The sequence below is a fragment of the Mastomys coucha genome, unplaced genomic scaffold, assembly GCF_008632895.1.
Source record: "Mastomys coucha isolate ucsf_1 unplaced genomic scaffold, UCSF_Mcou_1 pScaffold20, whole genome shotgun sequence".
Taxonomy (NCBI): Eukaryota; Metazoa; Chordata; class Mammalia; order Rodentia; family Muridae; genus Mastomys; species Mastomys coucha.
This window is the reverse complement of record NW_022196903.1, coordinates 139,168,366-139,179,089: the sequence shown is the minus strand read 5'-3', so window position 1 is coordinate 139,179,089 and position 10,724 is coordinate 139,168,366. Positions and strand designations below refer to the sequence as shown.

Below are 10,724 nucleotides of genomic sequence, written 5' to 3'. Positions count from 1 at the left end.
GAGGAGAAGGTTCAGGAGAGGAGGAGGATAAGGGTCATGAGCAGGAGGAGGAGAAGGGTCAGGAGGAGGAGAAGGGTCAGGAGAGGAGGAGGAGAAGGGTCAGGAGCAGGAGGAGAGAGGTCAGGAGAGGAGGAGGAGAAGGGTCAGGAGCAGCAGGAGATGTCATTATGAAGATAGATAATGAGGATGAATCAAACCCCACGAGGTTATACAACCGAGCAGGTTCTTACAAAATAGATTAATTGAGTTAGAATATTATCTTTGTTATCTGGTTCTAAAATTATTGTATTGGTATTGTAAATTGTGATTGTATTATTATATAAATCTGATGGGATATTAAGGCCTTAAGAGTCATGCTTTACTTACCGGGTAATAGGCGCTATTTGGATGAATGATTGTGGGAGTGTGTAAAGGGTTGCATGTGGGCGAGATGTAGCTTACTGGGAGGAAATCACAAAAAGCCACCAGAGTGTAGTATTGAAGACGAACAGTACCAGCTCAAAAATGTGGCCGGGCGGGAAAGTGAGTTTGTGGGGTGGATTCATTTTTTATAATTCCCGCAACATAAGAGGAAGTCAGTATTCACCACATTTATAGCTTCTATAATTTTCCCAATTCATTTGAATTCATGAAACTTATGCTATATTTGTTTTAACTAACACATGTGAAAAAATTCACATGCCAAGGGTAAATCAGAGGCTTTGATACATGTTCATGTGGTGTGATGTCTAAGTCAGGTCAAACCTCTCCCCTGCAGCCTTTTTTATCATCCCACTAAGCAATAGTAGCCCAGGCTTGGCACTTCCCCAGCTCTCCTTCAGCCTGGGGCAGCCCCAATTCTATGCAACAACCCACTGTGTAGTAGAGGGAGTATTGTATAGTATTTTGTAGCTTCAGTAAGTATCACTCATGAATAAAAAAGTATTTTTGATACAGTAAATAAACTAAAGGTATTACAACAGTCAGCTTCCGCCATCAACTCCTTGTATTAAGCTCTTGTAGCTGCTTGTGTTAAGCAGCTGACTGGAGCATCCTGATAGCACCACCCTCATCCTTAGTCAGCAACACGACTTGATGTCTAGACAGGCCATGGAGGAGCACAGGAAATAGCCGCCATCTGTGTCCCCATCTCAGTGTCCCCCAAGAACAAAGTCATGGTGTTGTGCTGGACTTCCAGGGCAAGTTTTGCAGAGGGGAATGAATTGGCCTTTTCTCTTGCTTTGGGACTTGACTTTCTAGTAAGGAAGCTGCCTGGCTCTGAAGTAGAGATGTTAGACCCTAGGTAGAAGTCAGGGCGGAGGGCGGTTGGGATGGGAGTGCAGGGAGGGGACACACCTGTAGGGATCTTGAGGATTTGTCTGCTCTAGCAGCATCTGCTAGCCTGGCCCAGTTTTGGTTTAGAGAACGAGACAAGAGACTGCTACTCTGGCCTTCCTTGAGTTGTTGGGACATTCTGATGGACATACAAAAGGGACACTGTACCCCATACTGTCTAAATAGGTACACATGTATATATTCATGCATGTGAATTTAAATTAACTCTGTGATTTATGGTAAACAGCACATAACTTCAAATACTATCTTAACATTTCATGAGCATTTCATCAGCATTGGTTAATTTTGAAATCAGTAATTACCTTGGAATTTAGAGAAGATGAACGCTTTTTAATCTGACAGTCATCTGAAAGGAAAAACATTTTCACACATTAAAAGTTTTTGAGAATTATTTTATGTGTATGTTTTCCCTGTGTGTATCACATCACATACCCTGGACCCAGAGTTATGGCTAGCTGGTGAGCCACTGTGTGGGTGTCGGGAACTCTGAAAAAGCAAAGGTGCTCTTAACCACTGAGCCATCTCTCCAGCCCCCACATTTTTCCATTTTAAAAATCACACATTCATTTATGTCAAGTAAAAGTCAAAAGGGGTTTACTAAAGCCTCTGTAGGAGACTAAGACAGGAGGCTTGCTAAGTTCAAGGCCAGCCTGGGCTACAAAGGCCAGCCTAGGCTACATAGAGACACTTATTTGTTCATTTTCTTCTTGTGGTACTGAGGCTGGAACCCAGGGGCTTTCTGCGTGGGAAGCAAGTGCTCGACTACTGTGCTATATCTCCAGCCCCAACAATCCCCGTCTAAAATACTAAGGTGCAGGCCTTGCTTCTGCAGCTGTCCACAGTGCCTGCTAGCATGCCGAGGACTATCGAATACCACTGCTCTTCAAAAGCAGGAACATCACGAAAGAAAGAATTCTGCTCAGAAAAGCTCATACTTTTTACTCAAAACCATTGTGGGGCTGGAGAGGTGGCTCAGTCATTAAGAATGGCAGCTGCTCTTACAAAGGATACTAGTTTAGCTCCTAGCAGCCCTGCGGCAGCTCACAAACCCTCCTCCAGCCTCTATGGGCACTGCATACATACACACATGCATGCAGTCAAGCACTCATGCCCATAAAATAAAAAAATATCTTTAAAAATATTGTAAAATTTATTGAAACCACATGCTCTCATTTCTCTCTTGGTGGTCTGAATGCTTGGCCATAGGGAGTGGCACTCTTAGCAGGTGTGACCTTATTGGAGGAGGTGTGGCCTTGATGGAGGAACTGTGTCACTGTGTAGGTAGGCTTTGAGTCTAATATGCTAAGGCTCCATCGAGTGTGGAAGAGAGTCACCTCCTGGCTACCCTTGTATCAAGATGTAGAACTCTTAGCTCCTCCAGCCCCATGTTTGTCTGCATGATGCCTCCCACCATGATGATAACAGACTTAGCCTCTGAACCTCTAAGCCAGCCCCAATTAAATATTTGCCTTCATAAGAGTTTCCTTGGTCATGGTGTTCCTTCACAGCAAGGAAACCCTAACTAAGGCTTCTTTCTTCCAATCCCTTGGACAGCTTACTGAGTCAGGATCTCCTTCAAGAATCCAAAACCTCAGGTGATGAGACTGGCTTGTTTATTGTACATCATCATGTATGCAGAATGAACAGCTTTAACACACCCTGGGTAGACACTACAGTCTACTGTGACACACCCTGGGTAGACACTACATACAGTCTACTGTGACACACCCTGGGTAGACACTACAGTCTACTGTGACACACCCTGGGTAGACACTACAGTCCACTGTGACACACCCTGGGTAGACACTACAGTCTACTGTGACACACCCTGGGTAGATACTACAGTCTACTGTGACACACCCTGGGTAGACACTACAGTCTACTGTGACACACCCTGGGTAGACACTACAGTCTACTGTGACACACCCTGGGTAGACACTACAGTCTACTGTGACACACCCTGGGTAGACACTACAGTCTACTGTGACACACCCTGGGTAGACACTACAGTCTACTGTGACACACCCTGGGTAGACACTACAGTCTACTGTGACACACCCTGGGTAGACACTACAGTCTACTGTGACACACCCTGGGTAGACACTACAGCCTACTGTGACACACCCTGGGTAGACACTACAGTCTACTTAATGAGTCAGATTAAACACCTTGTCTCATCTTAGTGATCTAAATTGACTTAATAAATTTGAGAGTATTACCAAAGGATCTTTTGTGCCTTTCTGTATTTTTTCTTAATTTTTTATATAAAACTGAAGAATGAGATATTTTTCTAATATAACCTTAACTTAAGGATCTTAATCTACAAGGTAGCAAGATAGTAAAGGAGCAGCAAAGAGGAGGATGTTAGGAAAGTCTAACTAGTATCCCCTCCCTAAAACAATCTATGTAGGCCAGTGATGGTGGGGCATAACTTTAATCCCAGGACTTAGGGGAGAGAGGCAGGTGATCTCTGAGTTTGAGGCCAGCCTGGGTACATAAGAGAGTTCCAGGACAGCAGGGCTACATAGAGAGATCCTGTCTCAAAAGATAAATAAATGAAAGAGAGAGAGACAGAAAGAAAGAATAGAAAAAGGTAAAAACCCAAAACTAAAAACACTGTGTGTATGTATGTGTGTGTGTGTACGTGTGTGTGTATGTGTGTGTATGTGTGTATGTGTGTCTGTATGTGTGTGTGTGGTGCGTGCGTGTGTGTGCGTGTGTGTATGTGTGCATGTGTGTGTATGTGTGTGTGCGTGTGTGTGTATGTGTGTGTGCGTGTGTGTATGTGTGTGTGCATGCGTGTATGTGTGTGTGTGCGTGTGTGTGTATGTGTGTATGTGTGTGTATGTGTGTGTGTGCGTGCATGTGTGTGTGTGCGCGGGTGTGTGTATGTGTGTGCATGTGTGTATGTGTGTGTATGTGTGTATGTGTGTGTATGTGTGTGTGCGTGCGTGTGTGTGTATGTGTGTGTGTATGTGTGCGTGTGTACGTGTATGTGTGTATGTGTATGTGTGTGTGTGTGCGTGCATGTATGTGTGTATGTGTGTGTATGTGTGTGTGCGTTTGTGTGTATGTGTGTGTGTATGTGTGTGTGTGCATGTGTATGTGTGTATGTATGTGTGTATATGTGTGTGTATGTGTGTATGTGCACATGTGTGTATGTGTGTGTGTGTGTGCGTGTGCACACATGTGAGTACAGCATCCATGACAGACAGTAGAGGGTTACCAGACCCCCTGGAGCTAGAGTTTCAGGCAGTTGTGAGCCACTGGACATGGAACCAAGTATGAGCGGCAAGCACTCCTGACTGCTGAGCTAGCTCTCCAGCCCATCGCTGCCACCTTGAGTGCTGTTACCTTCATCTGGCAGAGAGTTAAAAGACCTGTCGTTCTGCAGCAGTGCTTGCTTCAGCTCCTCCAGCTCCGCGTGCTCCTTGGCATACATCCTCTTCAGGTTCTCTACATGCTGGATCATCACCTCCACCGCTCTGCTCACCCGGCTTTCCTACAAGAGCCAACTCCCATTAACAGCCCCATCCTCGACACTCGGGTGAAACGGCTCCATGAGAAAAGGGTTTGTGTGTGACTCTGACCACCTCAGTCCCATCCCTGCAACCCACACTGGGGGAAAGAGTTAGTGCCTTCAGAGTTGCTCACTGACCTCCACACAGACACTGAAGCAAGCCCAGCATGTATGTGCATACACACACACACACACCATGCTTATTGAAGAATGTGTTGGAAGATTAGATTAGGGTCTGACCTAAGCAGGGCCATTTTGGAAGCCATTGTGTTAGGACAGCAGAGAGAGGGGTGACTTAGGTGCAGATGGTAGATACACCAACAGAAATCATGGCTGGATTCTCTTGCTGGTCTGAAGATAGAACAATGAGGTACCCTTTGACAGTTGACACAGAGAAGATGAGACTGTTGAGAGCTCCCTCCCCCAACACTGGCTCTGACCAGTGCCACGAGGCCTGAGGGGCGGCGGGCAGTGGCTGGGGAAGGATTCAGAGGGTCTGTGGCTTTGAGGATGCTAAGTATGGGATATATAAGGCGTCAGTGAGAACCTGCCAAGCTCCATCTGCACTTCAGGACAGAAGATGAGGTAAAACTCAGAGGTCAGGGAGTCACTTTGGAACCTGTGAACACGCGGTTGAGTACAGATGCTAAGAAAATGAACGGAAGGAGATCTTCAACCCTGTGAGGCCTGAGAGAAGGGGTGGGGCTGGTCAACGGAGCAGCCCACAGGGTAGAGGGAAAAGGCAGGGTGCAGAATGACAATGCCGAGCTCAAGAGCAACTTAAGGAAGGCGTGATGCAGGTCCTGCAGGGTAGTGGAGGCACAGTCCTGCAGGGTAGTGGAGGCATAGTCCTGCAGGGTAGTGAAGGCATAGCAGAGGTCCTGCAGGGTAGTGAAGGCACAGCAGAGGTCCTGCAGGGTAGTGGAGGCACAGTCCTGCAGGGTAGTGGAGGCACAGCAGAGGTCCTGCAGGGTAGTGGAGGCACAGTCCTGCAGGGTAGTGAAGGCACAGCAGAGGTCCTGCAGGGTAGTGGAGGCACAGTCCTGCAGGGTAGTGGAGGCACAGTTCTGCAGGGTAGTGAAGGCACAGCAGAGGTCCTGCAGGGTAGTGGAGGCATAGCAGAGGGCTGGCTAGGTTTAAGAGGATACTAGACACAAGAATCGTCCCGTTGAGAGACTTGTTCTAGAAGAAAGAAAGAGAAAAGCAAGATGGTGGCCAAAGAAAGCTGAGGCTGTGGTGGGGAAGAAAGCGAGAGAGGGGGGACCTTTGATTTTTAAGACGACATCTCTCACCGTGCAGCTCAGTCTAACTTTCAGCACACAGTCATCTTAGGCATGACTGCCCGAAGCACTGGGATGCACATGGGGCCACTCAGCTCCAGTTTCTATTGCTTGTATTAATTCTTTTTCAGTGAAGAGGTGACTTAATACTACCTCTCTTTTATAGCAGCTCTACACCCTCCATCTTAAGAACAATGGACACCAGATGGAGAGGCAGGTGGGTGGGCCATTGTGCGCACCAAACCCAGCCTGGTTTACAGAGTTCCATCTGTTCCTGCCTCTGCCACCTGCCTCTGCTGGGTTTAAAGACTTAAACCAACACCTGGCCGTGCGCAGAAGTGTTCTGAGAACTTATTTTTGGAAGTGTCACCCACACCCTCTGGGATTACCTGGTTGATGGCTCCCAGCATCTCAGCCCTGCTGGCCACACGGGTTGTGCACTGGCTGAGAAGCATTATACTCTTCTCCAGCTTCTTAATGATTTCCTGTGCCTGGGTGTCCTCTTCGCACAGGGGCATCAGTGACTGCGTGCAAATCAAAGCATTGAAGCAACCCAATTCGTGCTTTTCATACAGCTAAACTGCGTTCGCATGTAAGCATCCTGGCAGAGGATAAAAAGCACCACCAAGGCCCAGCGACGAACACAAATACCACTATCCGAGTGGGTCACAGTACACCATTCTCCGTCCCTTCTCTTTATCAGCCGCCATGTGCACTCACGGCTTTCCTTCAGGGTTCACAGGACAGGATCCACATGAACAGACAAGTCATGGGCAGAATGAGTCACATGGGGACAAACTGGCCTTTTGAGAGGGGAATCACAATAATTTCAACTGGTCTGAAACTGGTTTTAGAACCACCTAGGAGACACACCACTGGGTGTGTCTGTGTATGTCTAGAGAGGAACAAAGACCACCTCTGATGTAAGGGACACCATCACATGCCTGCATCCCTGACTGAGTAACTGGAGGAAAAAGAGGAAGCAAGGTGTGGTGGTTTGAGAATGGCCCCCATTGGTTCATACATTTGAATACTTGGTCCTTGATTGGTGGAACTATTTGGGAAGGATTAGGAAGCATGGCCTTGTTGGAGGAGATGTGTCACTATGGGAGTGGGCTTAAGACCCTTGTCCTGGCTGCCTGGAAGACAGTATTCTGCTGGCAGCCTTCAGATGAAGATGTGGAACTCTCAGCTCACCATGTCTGCCAGGATGCTGCCATGTTCCCACCTTGATGATAATGGACTGAATCTCTGAACCTGTAAGCCAGCCCCAAGCAAATGTTGTCCTTATAAGAGTTGCCTTCGTCATGGTGTCTGTTCTCAGCAGTAAAACCCTAACGAAGACACTTGAGGTGGACTTTCAGATTTCAAAAGCCCACAACATTCCCAGTTAGTTCTCTCTGCCTTGTCCTAGAGGATGAGATGTGAGCTCCCAGCCACTGCTCTAGTACCATGTCTGCCTGCATGCTGCCATGCTTCCTGCCATGATAGTCAAGGAAACCATCAGCCACAATAAACTGTTTCTCCTGTAAGTTTCCTTGGTCAGGGTGTCTTAACAATAGAACAGTGTCTAAGACACCAGCAGAAATCCAGCATTCACCTTCTCTACTTCCTGCCTGGATCCAAGTGACCTGCTGCCTTGTGCACCTGACATGTGGCTTGGACTGTCCTTGTCACCATGCCTTCTGGCCATGATGAACCATACTCTCAAATTTTTATTTGTATGTAAAGAAGTAATAAATTCTTTCCTCCTTGAATTTCTTTTGTGAGGTATTTTGCCGCAGTAAACAGAAGTAACCAATATTTTCTCTTATGAACAGGTGTGGTTGGGCTGGCTGGGCACACATTCTACTGCACTTCACACAAATTCATACCCTTTACCTTGATGACACCTTAGCAAGGCCATTCTCCCCAGCTGGAATGAAGAGCAGACTCGAGAGCGAACAACGCTGCTTCTCGCTGTCTATGTGACTGTCAAATATCTAAGGGTGTCCAGATCTTAAGTGTTATGAGCCCTGAAGAGGTGCCATCATGTTGGGTGGATATCATAAGAGAATTCTGGCAATCATACCATCAGGCACCACAAGTGGTAGATTGCTTAACAATTTTGGAAATGCAAAGTTTTGACCTTTCTGGTTTGCTGTATATATCCTTTCAAATAATCCCACAACATGACAGGTAGCAGGTGCCACGCCCTTGTTATCACACAGGCACAGTGAATGGCAGCCACACTTGAAACATACAGAAATAGAGGTTGCAGGTGACAAGGTTGTTGGCCACAAGAGATGACCATTGTCAGATGTGTAGCTTTCTGCAGTGGTTTGAATAACTACCTCCAGCTGAGCAGGGGAGAGGAGAGGTGAGGTGTAAGCAAAACGGGTCTGGCTAACTACAGCAGAAGTGTGAAGAAATAATTTGACCAGATGTAATGAGTGATTAAAAAAAGTTCTCAACAAAGAAAAGTCCAGGACAAATGATTTCACTGAGGAATTCCACCAAACACTAAAGAAAATGCATACATCCCAACCCTCTTAAAATCCTTCCCAAACACTCATCAAGAAAGTGTATTTCCATTCTCTGAGAATGTATTACCTCCATACCACGGTTGAACAAATGTTACAAGAACATATTAACCGAGAATCCAGAGGAATTCCAATGCTAAGTCTTCAAATACTATGTTAAGTGTATTGTGGCCAGGTGGAGTTTATTGCTGGGATGCACAGATAGTTCAACCCATGGGAATCATTTGGGATAATATGCCACACTGGTAGAAAGGTCAAAAGATACACGATTATAGCAGAATCAGAATAAGAAATCCAGAAGGCATCTGAAAAGATGAACAGGTTAAGAAACGTTTTTAAAAGCACCACAGGAATAGGAAGAAAGTACCTCATCATAATAGAACTCATGGGCCAGAAACCCACAGTGAATGTGAGAGTCAGCAGCAGAAGGTGACCCCTCCCTCCATGACCAAGACGAGCCAAGGACCTTTGTCCTCATTTCTAGGCAATGTGTTATGACATCGGTTCCATAACCGAAGCAATTCGGTATGAAAAATAATTTAAAAGAGTCCTAGATAAAAACCAAGAGGAAAAAAATATTTCTGTTCACAGTGTGATTTCTATTTGCAGTACACCCTAGCAGCAGAACAAGACTTTCAAACTAATAAACTCAGAAAAATTTATCAAATTAAAAAAATCCATTATACTCTGTGTATCCTATGTATTGACACTTTTTCAAAATTATAAGCTAAGAAAACAATTTATTTGAAATAGTATCACAAAGAATATAATACTCAGAAATAAACCAAAGCAAGGAGGTAGAAAACTTATACCTCGAAATAATAAAGACACAAATGAAATAATAAAGACAGCCTACATATTCATGAGTTGATTGTTCTGACCAAAGCAAGCTAAGACTCTGTGGCAAAATTCTTATCAAAATTCTTATCAAAATTTTTATCAAAATTTCAACACTGTCATGGGGGGCAGAGCAGAAATAGAGAAATGTGGGTGCTTGGGGCATAGCTCAGTGGTAGAACAGGCGCTTCACATTGGAGAGACTCTGATTTTGATCTCTACCACTAAAAAGTATATATATAAAAAAAGCATATCTATTCTAAAATAAATGTAGTCTATTGGGGAGCCAAAACAATTTAACAAAAATAAAATCAGAGGAGCCACACTTCCTGATTTTAAAGCATACTACACAGCTGACTCAGGGAGTAAACACACATGATGCTAGCCCTGACGAGGTGAGGTCAACCTCCAGGATCCATATGGCGGAAGGAGAAAACTCCCTCAGCTGCCTTTTGCCCCCACAGGGCATGCACATGACCCGTGCCACATACATACAAACAAGAATAACTGTCCTCTACCTTCATACATGTGCCATGGCATACTACACACCTTCAGTAATTCCAGTGGGATTGTACTGAACAAACACATACAGAACACAACAGAAGGCCAAGAAAATAACTCTTATGTCTGTGGTCAAATGATCTTTGAGAAGGAAAGAATGGAGAAAGGACTGTGTCTTCAAGAAATAGCGTAGAGAAAAGTATATACATGTGTATATGCTCATATATGGAACTAGACCCCTATACCAGGTGCAAAACCAAACAAAAGGACAATAACTAAATGGCTGGTCATGGTGGCTACAACTGTAGTCCTAGAACCCAAGAGGTGAGGCAGGAGATTGCTGTGATTTCAAAGTCAACCTGGGATGCACCCTGAGTAACAGGCCAACCAGGACTATGTAACTATACAGCAAAAACAAAAACAGGAAGGAAGGAAGGAAATACGGAAGGAAGGGGAAGAGGAGGGGAGGGAGCGAGGGAGGGAGGAGGGAAGGGAGGAAGGGAAGTGGGGAAGGGATGGCACGTGATCTATGTCCCTAAGCATTCACTCACCTCTAAAAGCTTTAAACAATTTGTGATTTCTTTCTTCAAGTTTTCCTCTGCCAGGTCCCGGGACCTCTCTTCAAGCTTCACCCTCTTCTCCAATGTAAACCAGTCACATTTAAGTCCCAAAGATAACCTGAGGAATTCTGCCTGTGGCACAGCATCATGAGGACGGGTGGGGGGGGGG

The 10,724-nt window shown here is 45.5% G+C and overlaps 1 protein-coding gene across 3 annotated transcripts in view; it reads right to left on the bottom strand.

Moving 5' to 3' along the window:
* The window catches only part of Lrmp (lymphoid restricted membrane protein), a 59,876-nt gene that overhangs the window by 6,668 nt on the left and 42,484 nt on the right, over nucleotides 1-10,724 (bottom strand). For all 3 annotated transcript variants that reach the window (XM_031383867.1, XM_031383864.1, XM_031383865.1), the window contains 4 exons: nucleotides 10,547-10,687; nucleotides 6,525-6,659; nucleotides 4,690-4,837; nucleotides 1,638-1,681 (listed from right to left, as the gene is read on the bottom strand). In XM_031383867.1, the coding sequence (XP_031239727.1) occupies nucleotides 1,638-1,681; nucleotides 4,690-4,837; nucleotides 6,525-6,659; nucleotides 10,547-10,687 (468 nt within the window). The remainder of the gene's footprint in view (nucleotides 1-1,637; nucleotides 1,682-4,689; nucleotides 4,838-6,524; nucleotides 6,660-10,546; nucleotides 10,688-10,724) is intronic.